General features: G+C 35.7%; 1 protein-coding gene and 1 long non-coding RNA gene across 4 annotated transcripts; one reads left to right on the top strand and one right to left on the bottom strand.

Annotated features, from left to right (window-relative positions):
* Nucleotides 1-1,410: 1,410 nt before the first annotated feature.
* armc7 (armadillo repeat containing 7) lies at nt 1,411-11,222 on the top strand. 3 transcript variants are annotated; one of them, XM_018689425.2, is made up of 8 exons: nt 1,411-1,964; nt 2,953-3,096; nt 3,201-3,548; nt 4,714-4,921; nt 6,408-6,475; nt 7,353-7,417; nt 8,005-9,172; nt 10,931-11,222. In XM_018689425.2, the coding sequence occupies exons 1-3, from the start codon at nt 1,877-1,879 to the stop codon at nt 3,545-3,547; spliced, it is 579 nt and encodes a 192-aa protein (XP_018544941.1). In that variant the 5' UTR covers nt 1,411-1,876; the 3' UTR covers nt 3,548; nt 4,714-4,921; nt 6,408-6,475; nt 7,353-7,417; nt 8,005-9,172; nt 10,931-11,222. The 3 variants fall into 3 exon arrangements, with proteins under 3 accessions (XP_018544941.1, XP_050922296.1, XP_018544942.1); XM_051066339.1 differs by lacking the exon at nt 7,353-7,417; XM_018689426.2 differs by lacking the exon at nt 6,408-6,475.
* A 135-nt stretch (nt 11,223-11,357) lies between these two features.
* LOC127139206 (uncharacterized) lies at nt 11,358-15,803 on the bottom strand. Its single transcript, XR_007809211.1, has 3 exons — nt 15,505-15,803; nt 12,608-12,672; nt 11,358-12,018 (listed from the first exon to the last, which is right to left on the bottom strand). It is a non-coding gene; the product is annotated as an uncharacterized LOC127139206 (long non-coding RNA).
* Between the last annotated feature and the right edge of the window lie 582 nt (nt 15,804-16,385).

Raw genomic sequence — 16,385 nt, forward strand, 5'->3', positions numbered from 1 at the left:
CATGCACGGCAGATGTCTCCAGCACAGATGTCTTCACTTGTATTTACTGGAAACACATGAAATCCACTGGTAAAGCTGCTAGGTGTTTAGAGGCTTTTGCTGTCTTTACACAAGTGAATCAGGCTTTGTACAGTACAATATATACACTGTATCCACATTTATAGACCTGCTTGACATGATCTCTGCCTCAGGAGCATTTCATGGTGAGGTGGGGTCAGTAACAGTTCAGGGCTGCTGGGATTCAGCTGCTCCCTTTTGCTGCCTTCTTCTCAATCAACTCATCCATCTGCTTCTGTCTCCTCTCCAGGATCTCCATCCTCTTGGCACTGAAGCGTGCTTGATCCTGGGCCCTGAGCTCAGCCACGTCCTCAAAGAAGCTGTGCCTGAATGGAGGACAGAGCATTTTCTTGATTGATGATCAAGGAATTCATGATTAGACAGCACTGACTGGTGTAAGGAGATGATTTCACTTTTACATTTTGTATTTAAAATGAGATATCAAGGTTCCATTTAATATTTACCTGCAGTGCCAAAGTTCAATTCTCTTTAAAACATTTGTCTTGTTGATTATTTCATATCTTCTGCATCAGTTTGTCAGTAGGAATTATATTTTAGATTTCCAGACATTGCTTTTGCAAATAATATAATATTTCAGTGAGATGTTTATACACTGTAAAAGAAAGTAATGAATCACTTTCCAGATAAAAGCTTTAAGGAATTTAAGGAGTCAGACAGAACTATATTCAGCAACAACAAGAACAAGGACTACTGCAATAGACCCCACACAGTCCTGATCTCTACATCATGGAGCAAGCCTGAGATTACAGGAAGAGACAGAAAACACCGAGACAGCCTGAATCCACAGAACTGTGGCAACTTCTCTAAGGTGTCTGGAACGACCTACGTGCCGAGCAAAGGGGCCACAGCAAATACTGATACGAGGATCATTGATAAATGAGACATATTCGTGGCCTCAATACAGTCTGATGCTTTCAGAAAAAAAAACTCACAATGCCGTATACATCACATTATTTTGTATTATTACATATATACATACACTGTCAGCATACAGGGGGCAATAGAGTTGTGTAAATGGACTGAGGTGCACTGGACATGTAATAAAACATACCTGTAGACGAAAGCAGTGGCGAGTCCAACAATGACAGTTCCGAACAGAATTGGTTTCGCCAGACGTTTTCCAGCGGACAGTTTGTGTGGCATCATTACAGCTGAATTAAAGCCAGGTGGCCACTCAATGTAAAGGTAAACTCAATGACCGTGTAAGTCATTGCGTAAAACACGAAGCTGAAGTTCGCTTCCGTCTCATTGCTTCCGGTTCGCAGCTTCCGGTTCGACAATTAAGGAAATCTAAACTGACAAGTAGGTTTCAACCAGCGTTAAGACTTTTCCTAAAAAGTTTAATATCTCACAACCGTAAGAGGAGCAAGAAAAATTGAGAACCGGTCGATTAGAACTGTCAGTTAAATTTCCCTTAACTTTACCCCTGAACCGCCGGATGGAAAGCTACGAATCGGAAGCTAACTTCAGTTTTAATCTGACCTTTCGGTAACAATTACGGTTCACACCTCCCTCTGGTTATACTTGGCTATCCCAAAAAATATGATAGACGTTTCGACGCCCACAAAGAATATCTATGATGTTTTTATGTGTTAAAGTGGTTTTGACTGTTTTAGTTAAGTTAATTTAACACGGATCCTTCCTCTCTCTCGTGCGCTACCGTACGGACACTTTGAGGGACGGACCAAAGTAAAGGCAGCTGGAAATGACAGCACTGTCCACAATTCTTTTTGGTGAATTAATAATTAAACTATCTGGTCGCAAGCGGTTAAAGTGAACACTTGAGCCAGCCTCAGATATGTGGAAGAAAGGCTCGTCTGAAGGATCTGACCGGTTTGAATATTTACAAACTCTGGTGACTGAATTTCAGGACACCGACAGCGAAGGTGAGAGTTTTGTTTTTGTTTTTTGATTTTTGTCGGTCAGATATCATAAATGCAATCTCTTAAAAGCTAGAAAATCAACAAATAACTAGTTACATTTAAGGCCACAGTGTGGGCTAAAGCTAACGACTATTTGTATTATTTTATTTGTCAGTTATTTTCTCAATCAGTCGATTAGGTGATCAGGTGAAATCAATCCCACGTTTCCCACAGCACATAGTGACATCGTCAAGTGTCTTATTTTGTTTGATAAATCAGAAACCAAAAAACAGAAAACGGTGATTAAATGTTCTCTCCTATTTCCCAAAGCTTAGTCCAACACACAGTCCAAAGCGAAATATATATAGATAGATGACTTCAAAACAGAAGTAATTCACATTTCAGAAGCTAAATCCAAAGAATTTTGACATATTTTCTTAGAAAATGACTGAAAACCTAATAGTTATCAATGAATCAACTAATCGTTGGAGGACCTCCTGCAGTCACTCACAACTTTTTAAATAACTCTAACTCTAACTTAACACTGCACAGTAACTGCAGACCCAGTTAGGAACACCTAGATAAACCTAATACAGTCTATACCTGAAATTATAAAACAGGTAATATTTATCAGCATTCTTTTACTATGGGAAGCCTGAGTAAAGAAAGAGTGTTGTCCCTTGTCAATCTTAATTAAATCATTTTTTTCCTTTGTGCTTTTTAAATTACATCTAAACCCATATCTGATTTTTGAGTCAGCTACCAATATTAATATTTACTTGTTATAAATAATCTGTCAGAACATTTAGTGTTTAGAACTTTTAGTGCCCTCTGGTGGACAAAATATGTAATGAGTCATTGTTTCTAAATTATCTTAAACATATTTTAGGTATTTCTGTTACTGCTGATAATATCAATCAGTCAATTCATAGATCAGGCTCTAATTTATATGAATTTACCATGATACTTTTTTATTTTTAAGTTGTTTACTTAACTTTTGTCATTACAACAGAGGCAAAGGAGCAGGTGCTGGCTAACCTGGCCAATTTTGCGTATGACCCAAAGAACATGGAGTATCTGAGGGAGCTGCAAGTGACCGACCTGTTCTTGGACATGTTGACTGAGGAGAATGAGAACTTTGTTGAGTTTGGGATGGGTGAGTGTACGTCATTATCTCACTCTTGTTGTTTTAATATGATGCAATGGCTGTCTCCTAATCTGAAACTGTCATCTTATTATCTCATTCCTCACATCACTCAGGGGGGTTATGTAACCTCAGTATGGACCCTGGCTGCAGAGACATCATCCTGCAGAGCAGTGGGATCAGCTTAGTCACCAATTGTCTGTCAAGCCGGAGGGAGGAGACTGTCTTGTCAGCCATTACTACTCTCATGAACCTCACAACACCCTCGTCACGCTCTGAGATCACCAACCCAGCCATCCTGCAGTGCATGCTGCGCTTCTCGCTCTCAGAGAGCCCCCGCTTGCGCAACCTGGCTGCAGTGTTTCTGCAAGACTGCTGCACTGAGGAGCAGGTGGCCCAGGCAGAGCAGCAGATGCAGGGACAGCAGACCGCAGTCGGGATCCCACTGCCCACCAACAGCTGAGGTACTCATGACTCGTGGGGGGATAGTTTACATTAGTGGATGTGTTTGCTCTCTGTGTGAGTGTAGACGGTGTCATGCACTGTTTTGCCAAAGTATGTGGACACCCTAACATTACACCCTCATTGGGTCGCTTAGAACTTTCTGTCAAATGCTGCAGTCAGAGAGAAAAAGACTGAAAGGTATCTGGCTTTGCGAAACAGGAATGTGTAGTTTTTGGCCAGTGTATACTTAAAGTGTACATGTACATTTAAAAGGTTCTTAAATTCCTCATTGGCACGAGAGCAACTGTAGGTAAAGCAAGTAATGACCTCTGCTCCGCTTCTTCACTTTCAGTAAAACCACTGAAGAGCAAATTGCAAATTCTTGTTCTGTTTCTTTAGTCTATGTTACATTAGTTTACATCCTTCTTCGTCGATGGAGCAGAGGCGCACACTACTATACTGGGTATGCACCAGCAAGCGTTGTGTTATCAGCTGTCCTTTATTGTGTTGTGTGGTTGTTTTGTAATATGTATATTTTTTATTGAATAAAGCTGAAAGAACAAAGTGATTCTCCTCATGATACACATTCACAGTTGCTCTCTCTGTCTTTCTCTCACAGGTGAATTGAGTTTATAATAAAATATGATGAATCACTCTATTACTGAAGACCATATCAATGTAGCAAGACAGAGCTAAACCTAAAATGTTATGTTAAAATGTAACTTCAGTCAAATTAAGTAAAAGTTTGTTTTTGTACATTTAACATGTAATGTAAAACTGTGACAAAAAACAATGAGAGTGACCTCTGTCTCCTTAATAATTACATCACCAATTGTAGCAGAAATACTGTGAAAACACATTGATTCATATTTAAACTGTATTGCAAATAAGATTTTACACAAAATTAATGTTTGGATGTTTTTTGAGTTTTGTATTGGACTGATGAGCAGAAGTGTTGAGAGAGCAGCAGAATGTGAAGGAAAGTCTTGTGACATATAGTCATGACTTTTAATTCAGCATAATGTATGTTATGTATGTGTGTGAATTTTAAAGACAACTTGACATTACAGAAAAGTTTCAGCTATTCATTGTTCCCTGTTCTATAACCCCCTACTGATGTCTCTCTGGACACTGGGGGTGTATCTCCTGGGCCCACCCTCACACTGTTGACTGTCACTGTTCCAGGGTGTGGAAATGGGCAGGATCTGAACGAGCCTCTCCAGCAGCTAGTTCGAACTCAAGACCACCAGCAAACCCCACAACGCTACCAGGCATCTTCTTCAGAATCACCCGACCAATCAGTGTTCTGTCTGCTGATGGTGGCTGGCATGTCATTGGCCATGATGTGTGTTGTCTTTGAGAGGAGAGCAGAGCAGAAAAACAAGTGAAAATGGTGAGTAAAGGTTGAAGTCGTCTAAGTGATTATGCTACATTTATTTCATGAATAATTGACTTATATAATTATTATGAGGATATGTATTTTTTTTTAATTGTCACAAGAGACTTGAAATAATTGTAGCAAAAGCAGTTAAAGATACTTAGAGACTTAGTCTTAATAATAATAATAATCTAGCATATCATTTGATACATACATTTGCAGGCTTTAGGTTTAGACTTTTTTTTAATGTTTTAGACTTTAGAATGTTTTATTCTTTAAGGTTTTTAGATTATTATTTTTATACATATTTTTCAAAGGTTTAAGACTATTTAATTTTACTTTTTTAATTCTTATTTTTTAAATATTTTTAAAGGGTTTAGACTTATTTTTGGAGTCATTTTTAAGGTTTTAAAAAAAATTTAATTATTTTTTATAAATAATTTTTAAACTTTTGCTGCTTTTGCTTTATACTTTACTTACATTTTTATTCTTTTGCTGTTCCACTTACGGTGGTTGTGCGCATGTGCAAAACTGATTGTGCTTCCGAGTACGGATCGGGGGTTAACAGGGCAGAGAGGCTGAGAAACAAACAGTCTGGAAGTCTGGAGAAAAGTCTGGAAACAGATTTAACAGATTTGTTTGCTAGTACTATGAGAAAATATCGTTATCGAAGAGGTTTGGTGCTAAAACAAACTCCGGAGCTGCTTTTTGTCGAACACCGGTGAGACTGGACGCTGTACACACCTGCGGCAGGAAGGTAAGGCAAACAGTTAGCGGCTAGCGTTAGCAATAACGTTTATCGGAGAGAATTAGCACTAGTGGCAAGCGTTCGCATTAGCATTACCGTGCAATGGTATCTTTTAATTCCATTTTCAGGCGTTTATATCGCGTGGGGAAGAGGGTGTTTGTGTTTCTGTGACTGAGGCGTCCTAACATGAATTGTGGGCACCTAAAATGGACGGTGCTAACACAATGCGCTCTTGGTAACCTGTATAAATACCTGTTTCTTTTCACTTTACCGACATTTTGTGTCTCTCTGTTATTTAATATCCATTCTGGTCATTTTTACTTCATTTATGATGGTTTATCATTTCGTTGTCATCAGTTTGTGGCTATTGGTGATATTGCGTCTCTACCTGGCTGTTTTACACGTGGGTGTTAGCATTAGCTTTACCTTCCAGTCCATGTCTTTGGAGCATTCTTCCTTTTTTGTTGTCGCTTTTATTTGAGTGGGTTAAAGTTTGTTTGTGTCTCTGTGATTAAAGCGTCCCTGACATGAGTTGGGTGGTAACTGTTTCTTAGTCAGATTGTCTGCTAACGCCTCCATTTGCATCTCTTCACAATTACTTAGCAGACATTTGGCTGCTTCTTGGTAATTATGATTTTCAAGGTTCTAGTGTTTTGTTTTCAGTGTTCTTCAACACTGTTCAGGTTTTGGAGGTGAACTATTCTTTATTAACTAGGTTACTAGTTTTTCAAGTGTTGTACTTGTGTTTTCCAGGTTTACTGGTTCAGCTGCTGCAGCCTGGACAGCAACACCAGCTCCCAGCTCCCTGACAAACCAAACAGGTATGTGTCCTCTAGATTTACCCAGTCTGAAATAAATGTGTTGATGAGCTGAATTATTAATGTTAGTAACAAAGCTATTGTTTAAATCCTTGGTATTTAATGAGTGTTGGTATTGAATATAATAATAACTGATTGTGTCTATAAATTGCCAGAAAATAGTACTAGTAAGTAATTTGTAAAAGTTTTTATTATGCAGTTCACAGAAATATACGATTCCTCCAGTGATTAGTTGACAGACAGTTAATACAGAAATTTAAGATAATCAGTTAGTTTTAGTTAATTTTTTCCCAAATATTTAGTGTTATTGATTTTTAAAGATGTGATGCTTTTTCTTGTTATATGTGACAGTAAACAGCCCATTTTCTGAGACACTCCTCTACTGTTTGTTAAACGTTCTGGTTCAGCTGTAATGTTGAATATTTGTGTTTTCATGGTTAAACCGTTGATGATGAATAGGTAGTAGTGTATTGATCATTTTCCTTTCTATGTTTCTCTTTGATTATTATTATTATTGATCAGACATTTGTTTGTGGTGACTTGAGACCTTACTGAGCTTAGTTTTGTGTTAGAAACTAGATCTTTACTCTATGCTTCTCCACAAGTTTTAAGCCTCAGGAGTAGGTCACAATATATGAGCTGGGATTTGCTGTTAGAAATTATCATAAAAACTGTTTTAAAAATTGCTTTTCTCTCTGAGATCAATGAAGTCATATTCTAGTAACATAATTAAATTATTCACCTCAAAACTCAAAGTATGATTTTCAAGGTTCTAGTGTTTTGTTTTCAGTGTTCTTCAACACTGTTCAGGTTTTGGAGGTGAACTATTCTTTATTAATTAGGTTACTAGTTTTTCAAGTGTTGTACTTGTGTTTTCCAGGTTTACTGGTTCAGCTGCTGCAGCCTGGACAGAAACACCAGCTCCCACCTGACAAACACAAACAGGTATGTGTCCTCTAGATTTACCCAGTCTGAAATAAATGTGTTGATGAGCTGAATTATTAATGTTAGTAACCAAGCTATTGTTTAAATCCTTGGTATTTAATGAGTTTGGTATTGAATATAATAATAACTGATTGTGTCTATAAATTGCCAGAAAATAGTACTAGTAAGTAATTTGTAAAAGCTTGAAATAGTTGTCAGTTAATTTTCTGCTTTGAACTGAAATATAATTAAAAATACACAAGTTTACTCAAGTGAAAGTTTTTATTATGCAGTTCACAGAAATATACGATTCCTCCAGTGATTAGTTGACAGACAGTTAATACAGAAATTTAAGATAATCAGTTAGTTTTAGTTAATTTTTCCCAAATATTTAGTGTTATTGATTCTTAAAGATGTGATGCTTTTTCTTGTTATATGTGACAGTAAACAGCCCATTTTCTGAGACACTCCTCTACTGTTTGTTAAACGTTCTGGTTCAGCTGTAATGTTGAATATTTATGTGTTTTCCATGGTTAAACCGTTGATGATGAATAGGTAGTAGTGTATTGATCATTTTCCTTTCTATGTTTCTCTTTGATTTCCACCAGGTGTCACCACATGGTCCACGACATCGTCCTGCAAAAATCGCAGCGATGGAGTTCCCCGATTTGACGGCACTGTCCGCGATCAGAGACTTTATACAATGAGGAAGTTCTTTGAGACCAGGACAGCAGGCCTCCAGGTAATTCACAAACAACTTCACATCAACTGTCCAACACAGAGCATTAAATTATATGTCTTCAGTAATTGATCTGAAGTCTGAATAGTTTGATTAGTCACAAAAAAGACTTTAGAATTTAAACATCAGCTCTCTCTGCCTCCAAACAAATATTTGACATTCTTGGTTTAAAAAAATATGTATCAGAATAGTTGTCAATGTTTTGTCTGTGGACAAATTGACAGTAGCTGTCCTCACCTTCTCACCAAACCGTTTCAAACACATCAGAACCAACCAATGCTAAATTTTGTCTTAGATCGTTATTGTTAAGGATCAGTCAAAATGGGATTGAAGAATAACTTTAATTTGATTGTACATGATCAGAAGACTAAGCTAGACACACTAGACTACACCATACTAAATAATATCAATTCTACAAATACAGTGTTGCAGTGACTTGTTCGTGTGTTCATTTTATTAATATTAAATTGATTTTAAAAATATCTTTACAATGTATAACAACCAGTTCTACACTTATTTACTTAAAAATTTTCACAAACTACTGTTAAGACCTTTGTTAATTTGGTTGTTCTTCATTGAACAAAAACGTGTTAATAAGAAGGTTGAAATGTAAAATATTGATTCTGTATGTGACTGACTGTGGTAGAACAAATACTCATTCAAAAATTGACTTAACTGATAGTGTTTATTATTGTGCAGTTCACAGTAACATACATTGCTTCAGTGATGAGTTGATAGGCACACAATTAATAATCATTTTACTTTTTGTTGGTTCTTCAGGAGGTGATGACAGTCACCTGTAATGTTGAATATTTATGTGTTTTCATGGTTAAACCGTTGATGATGAATAGGTAGTAGTGTATTGATCATTTTCCTTTGTATGTTTTTCTTTGATTTCCCCCAGGTGTCGCTGCTTCGTCCATGACATCATCCACAACCACCGAGACGTCATCCGCAATTGCAAAAACATGGTCCATGATCGCAGAGAGTCTTCGTACAATGAGGAAGTTCTTTGAGACCAGGACTGCAGCCTCCAGGTAATTCACAAACAGCTTTACATCAACTGTCCAACACAGAGCACTAACATTAAATGGTTTATGTTCAGTATTCAGTATATCAGGAAAGTGTAACAGTAGCGGTAATCTGCAATATAAAAATAATGTATAAGTAAACTCTATTAATAGAAGTAATGTAAAAGTATTTAGCAATATCCGAAGTAAGATGTAATAGTAGAAGTAATATGTAATGTAAATGTAATCTAATATTAGAGGTAACAGTAAAATGAAGCAATGCAGAAGCAATAGTAATCCAAAATAGAAGTAAAAATGTCATGTATAGTAAGCATCAAAAATGGCAAAGAATGTCATAGCCTAGTAGGACATAAAGATGTCATAATATAGTAAAGCAGACAGTGTTTAAAAAATGGCATGGTACAGTAAGGTGTCAAAATATTTCATAGTTTTTCAGAACTGAGAGGTGAAATTGCCTTCAACTAGAAATTAGAGAAATAAGACTATTGTAAGCATCAACAAGTCTGAAAAATGAGTGTAAAACCTTTTAAAAGTTAAGTATAAAACCTTGAATGTAACCTTGAAATGTACCTAAAAAAATTACGAGAATCACGACATTTTCTTAAAATAAATTATTTGTATAACATCAATCTCAAATTAGAGAAATACAACATTTAACCACAAGGAATCACTCATTAGAGCTGGTTAGGGTTAATGTGGTTATGAGCACATTTTCCAAAGATGAACATGTCTACTAAGCATCTCTGTGATCATTTAACTGCTTGTGATAGATAGAAGTTGAATGTTCTGACAGGTGTTTCATTAAGACATTAGTCTTTGGAAAAAGTGCCCATGACTACATTACAGATGGCAGAGAAAAACAAGGTGTTTACAGCAGTCAGATGATCAATCAATTTTTGATACCTAAATACAATGACTTAAACTAAACTTTTTACTTCCATTTTTTTTATTATTACAGTTATCGCTTGAATTTCACAGAGATGAACATGAACCAGAATAAATACAGGAAAACTGTTTTAACTGTTTTACCTTTTTAGGTACTGTACAGTAAATGAAAATTTAAATTTCAAACCTATGAGAGACAGTTTTTACCTGTACCTTTACCTTTCTTTTCAGAAATTATTCTACTGAAATGACTTTACTAAGGCTAAGTTATTAAGTTAATTTACTAACATTATATAATGACATTTAATGATATTATTTATACTATGACTTATTTTGATTGTTTTTGACTCCTTACTATGACAGTTTTTCAGATTTTTATGCTTTACTACACTGACAGTTTTTGATGCTATACTGTGCTATGACTTCTTTTGTTTTTGGCTCTATGACATTTTTTTCAGATTTTTTTTTTATAGCTTACTATACAAAGACTTTTTTTTGCCTGACTGACAGTTTCATACTATACTATGACACTCCTTGGCTTACTATAATGTGACATTTTTACTTCTATTTTGGATTACTATTGCTTCAATTACTGTTACATTACATATTATTTCCTATTACATATTCTAAATCTACAGATAACTTTTACTGTTGCATCTTACTTCTGATATTGCTAAATACTTTTACATTACTTCTATTACTAGAGTTTACTTATACATTATTTTTATATTGCAGATTACTGCTAATGTTACACTTTCCTGATATACTGAACATAAACCATTTAATGTTAGTGCTCTGTGTTGGACAGTTGATGTAAAGCGGTTTGTGAATTACCTGAAGGCTGCAGTCCTGGTCTCAAAGAACTTCCTCATTCTCTAGGTCTCTGAGATCATGGACAACGTCTCTGCCATCATGGACCATGTGGTGACACCTGGAGGAAATCAAAGAGAAACATAGAAAGGAAAATGATCAATACACTGCTACCTATTCCTCATCAACAGTTAAACCATGAAAACACAGATAAATATTCAACATTACAGGTGACTGTCATCACCTCCTGAAGAACCAACAAAAAGTAAAATGATTATTAATTGTGTGCCTATCAACTCATCACTGAAGCAATGTATGTTACTGTGAACTGCACAATAATAAACACTATCAGTTAAGTCAATTTTTGAATGAGTATTTGTTCTACCACAGTCAGTCACATACAGAATCAATATTTTACATTTCAACCTTCTTATTAACACGTTTTTGTTCAATGAAGAACAACCAAATTAACAAAGGTCTTAACAGTAGTTTGTGAAAATTTTTAAGTAAATAAGTGTAGAACTGGTTGTTATACATTGTAAAGATATTTTTTAAATCAATTTAATATTAATAAAATGAACACACGAACAAGTCACTGCAACACTGTATTTGTAGAATTGATATTATTTAGTACGGTGTAGTCTAGTGTGTCTAGCTTAGTCTTCTGATCATGTACAATCAAATTAAAGTTATTCTTCAATCCCATTTTGACTGATCCTTAACAATAACGATCTAAGACAAAATTTAGCATTGGTTGGTTCTGATGTGTTTGAAACGGTTTGGTGAGAAGGTGAGGACAGCTACTGTCAATTTGTCCACAGACAAAACATTGACAACTATTCTGATACATATTTTTTTAAACCAAGAATGTCAAATATTTGTTTGGAGGCAGAGAGAGCTGATGTTTAAATTCTAAAGTCTTTTTTGTGACTAATCAAACTATTCAGACTTCAGATCAATTACTGAAGACATATAATTTAATGCTCTGTGTTGGACAGTTGATGTAAAGCTGTTTGTGAATTACCTGGAGGCTGCAGTCCTGGTCTCAAAGAACTTCCTCATTGTATAAAGTCTCTGATCGCGGACAGTGCCGTCAAATCGGGGAACTCCATCGCTGCGATTTTTGCAGGACGATGTCGTGGACCATGTGGTGACACCTGGTGGAAATCAAAGAGAAACAGTAGAAAGGAAAATGATCAATACACTACTACCTATTCATCATCAACGGTTTAACCATGGAAACACATAAATATTCAACATTACAGCTGAACCAGAACGTTTAACAAACAGTAGAGGAGTGTCTCAGAAAATGGGCTGTTTACTGTCACATATAACAAGAAAAAGCATCACATCTTTAAGAATCAATAACACTAAATATTTGGGAAAAATTAACTAAAACTAACTGATTATCTTAAATTTCTGTATTAACTGTCTGTCAACTAATCACTGGAGGAATCGTATATTTCTGTGAACTGCATAATAAAAACTTTCACTTGAGTAAACTTGTGGTATTTTTAATTATACTTCAGTTCACAGGCAGAAAATTAACTGACAACTATTTCAAGCTTTTACAAATTACTTACTAGTACTATTTTCTGGCAATTTATAGACACAATCAGTTATTATTATATTCAATACCAAACTCATTAAATACCAAGGATTTAAACAATAGCTTGGTTACTAACATTAATAATTCAGCTCATCAACACATTTATTTCAGACTGGGTAAATCTAGAGGACACATACCTGTTTGTGTTTGTCAGGTGGGAGCTGGTGTTTCTGTCCAGGCTGCAGCAGCTGAACCAGTAAACCTGGAAAACACAAGTACAACACTTGAAAAACTAGTAACCTAGTTAATAAAGAATAGTTCACCTCCAAAACCTGAACAGTGTTGAAGAACACTGAAAACAAAACACTAGAACCTTGAAAATCATACTTTGAGTTTTGAGGTGAATAATTTAATTATGTTACTAGAATATGACTTCATTGATCTCAGAGAGAAAAGCAATTTTTAAAACAGTTTTTATGATAATTTCTAACAGCAAATCCCAGCTCATATATTGTGACCTACTCCTGAGGCTTAAAACTTGTGGAGAAGCATAGAGTAAAGATCTAGTTTCTAACACAAAACTAAGCTCAGTAAGGTCTCAAGTCACCACAAACAAATGTCTGATCAATAATATACACAACAGGGGACCAACTGATGGCAATGGACAGATTACGACCACAAAGAGGCAAGAGTTGCAAGATGAACACAATGAGATGCTTAACTGCCACAGTGACACACAAACTGGTCACAAGGAAACCTTAAATGACCTGAAATAGACACAATATGATGCAAAACAACCACAAAGAAGCTGTCCATAAGTAAGATGATGCAATACTACATATAGACACAAAATGATCACATCAACATGATAATCTGCCATAAACTGACTTAAAATGACCAAGCTAGAGCAAAAATTACTAAGAAGCAGTAAAATGTCTGCTAAGTAATTGTGAAGAGATGCAAACTGAGTTGTAAACAGACAAATTGACTACTAAACAGTTACCACCCGCCACAACTCATGTCAGGGACACTTTAGTAACAGAAACACAAACACACTTTAACCCATGCAAATAAAAACAATGCCAATTAGGGAAAGAGGCCCAAAGACATCATTAAAAGATAAGCCTAATGCTACAGAACTATTCTCAATAATTGGCTTCAAAAAGACTTTTCAATTTTAGTTAGTAAAATATGTCCAAAAATAGACGAGTTTATCTATACTTATCTATCCAGCCTATTCACTGAATATACCTGACAATTAAATCAAGAAAATTAATCAAGACCACTTCAATGTTATATGGAGAAACAATAAGGAGAAGTGATAATGTGAAACCTTGTGAAGAAGGGGGTCTAAATGCTATTGACTCTGATCCAGTGAACGGTTCTGTGAAGTTAAAATGGTTACAAAACTTTGATTAAAAAGGTGAAAGTTTTTCGTTTGATCTCCCACTCAAAATCTTCAGGTATTTTGCCAGGAGAGATTTTCTATTAAAATGTGCCTTTAATATTTCCAGACTGCCTGTCAAGCTGTCCACTTTCCACCAACAAGTTCTCCATTACTGCAAACTCATATATAAACATAACTTTAGCACACACACAGTCCCAATATGGCATCATCAATGCATACTAATAAGTACTTTTTTTATCCACAAGGATTGGATACAGAAAGGTATCTGGTCGATTATAAACTTATTAGATAAGCAATGTGGTAATGTTTTAACATATGATAATTTCATCACAAATTACAACCTTGTTTGCTCTTGGAGGCAATATACTTCTGTAATTAAGGCTATGCCACAAGGCATGATTCTGTTAATCAAACCTACCCTTACATACTCTGATTATTCCACAAGAACCTTTGTTGATTATAGACGGACACTGCTTGTTAGACAAAAATACAACAAAATATTAAGAACTAATCTCACCTCAATCTGTTTCCCTTCACAATTGAAAAGAAAATATATGTTCCAAAAATATACAAACAGTTTTATCTCCAAAATAAGAACCAGTTACCTTTCTTTCCCAGGTCCCCCTAAAGTAAAGGAAGTTCACTTTAAAATATTGAATGAAATGTATCCATCCAATAATTTTTTACATGTACTATTTCATTTAGATTTGATTATTTGTACTTTTTGTGGATGTGATATTGAAACGAGCATTAATTTTTCTCATGTAGATTGACCAGGACTTTTTGGAATATGTTTCAGCACTAGTTAACTTCCAAAGAAATACAAATCCAAAATTAAAACATAAAGTTTGATTTTAAAATGAGGAGGCAAAAAAAGGAGTATGGAAATAATAACTTGGTCATATTGGCAAAATACTTCATACATAAATCCACGTCCTACCCATCAATATTGAATGCATATTTTAATGAAATAACTTTATATAAAAATACTTTTAGTATTGTTACCCTAAAAAAGCAATACATCTTCATGCTTAACTATGCAGCTTAATCCCTGACTGACCTATTGGATGTTTTCGTTTCTGGTTTTGTTTTTTTTACTTTTTGTATTTATTTTTAGATACCTTTTATTTTACATATGTTGTTATCACTCGCTCGGTTCCTAGAACTACTGATTAAATTGTACTTTCTTGAAATTTAAGTGCCTATTTTCAATTGTATTAAAGTTTTAATAGAAAAAAAGATATGGCTAAAACTAACGCTCGCCACTAATGCTAACACCAAGGTGTAAAACAGCCCGGTAGAGACGTAAAATGATATGAAATGACCACAAATAACACAAACACATGATAACGACATGACCATCATAACCGAAGTTAAAATGACCAAAATGGAACACGGTTACAAAGAGATGCAAAGTGTCGGTAAAATGACTGTAAGCAATTACTATCAACTATCAAGAGCTCGTTGTGTTTTCACCCGTCTAGATTGGGGGTCCACAGCTCCGGTCAGGGACGCCTCAGTCACAGAAACACAAACACTCTTATCCACGTGATAAAAACCGACTGAAAATTGAAATAAGACCAAAGATGTCTTTAGGAGAGAAGGCTAATGCGAACGCTGGCCGCTAACGCAGCTGCTAACGCAAATGCTAACGTTAGCCGTTGCTAGTTCGCTCCTTAGTCTTACCTTCGCGTCGCAGGTGTATTCAGCGTCCAGCCTCACTCGTGTTCGACAAAAAACAGCTCCAAAGCTCCTTTGAGCACCCAGGTTTCTTTAGTTACAAAGTTTTCTAATAGTACTGATAAACCGAGCCAACGCTTCCAAGGTTGATTTTAATATGTTTTCCCGACTTCGTTTCTCTGCCTCACTGCACTCCTCTCAGGTCATGACCGATTACGTCACGCGACGCGGCCAATGGCAACACGCGCAAGCCAACAACGGCAGAAAAAATGCCAATTGACCAGGTGATTCTGTTCAGCCCAGCAACCGCCTGATTGCTCTTATAATACATCCACGGGGAAGATGGGATACCGATAAGGTCTGGATCATGGATGTATTATAAGAACTAATAATAGCTCTAATAATACATCCATGACTGACAGTGATTGGATATATATTAACTACTGTGATTAATTGCGTTAACTTTTTACACATTCATTTTGTGGGCAATCTAATAAAATGTGTTTTCTTAACTTCAAAATTTTTGATTTGAGGGGGCAAGATATTTGTTTAGGTGGGGGTGGGATATAACTCATCATAACTGTCTGCTCTTCTTCATTTTCCATCAAAGTGCATGTTTGAGCAAATGCGTGAGTTTAATTGTTGTGCTTTTTCTTACCACGTGAGGGAGACTGGTTTAGTTATTTCAGTGGATAACACACAGTATGATTGTGCTATAATAATATAGTTGATTACTAAGAGCACAAAAACATGTTATTTTGTTGACCCCCAAACAATTTGCCAAAAATGTCCTTAAGTGTTCAGAGAAGACCGATTAAATCTTGCTTGTAAAAACAGACTCACCCTCTGTAGTATTAATATCACCACCTATTTTCCCCAAAAATGTA

The sequence above is a fragment of the Lates calcarifer genome, linkage group LG23 (assembly GCF_001640805.2).
Source record: "Lates calcarifer isolate ASB-BC8 linkage group LG23, TLL_Latcal_v3, whole genome shotgun sequence".
Taxonomy (NCBI): Eukaryota; Metazoa; Chordata; class Actinopteri; family Centropomidae; genus Lates; species Lates calcarifer.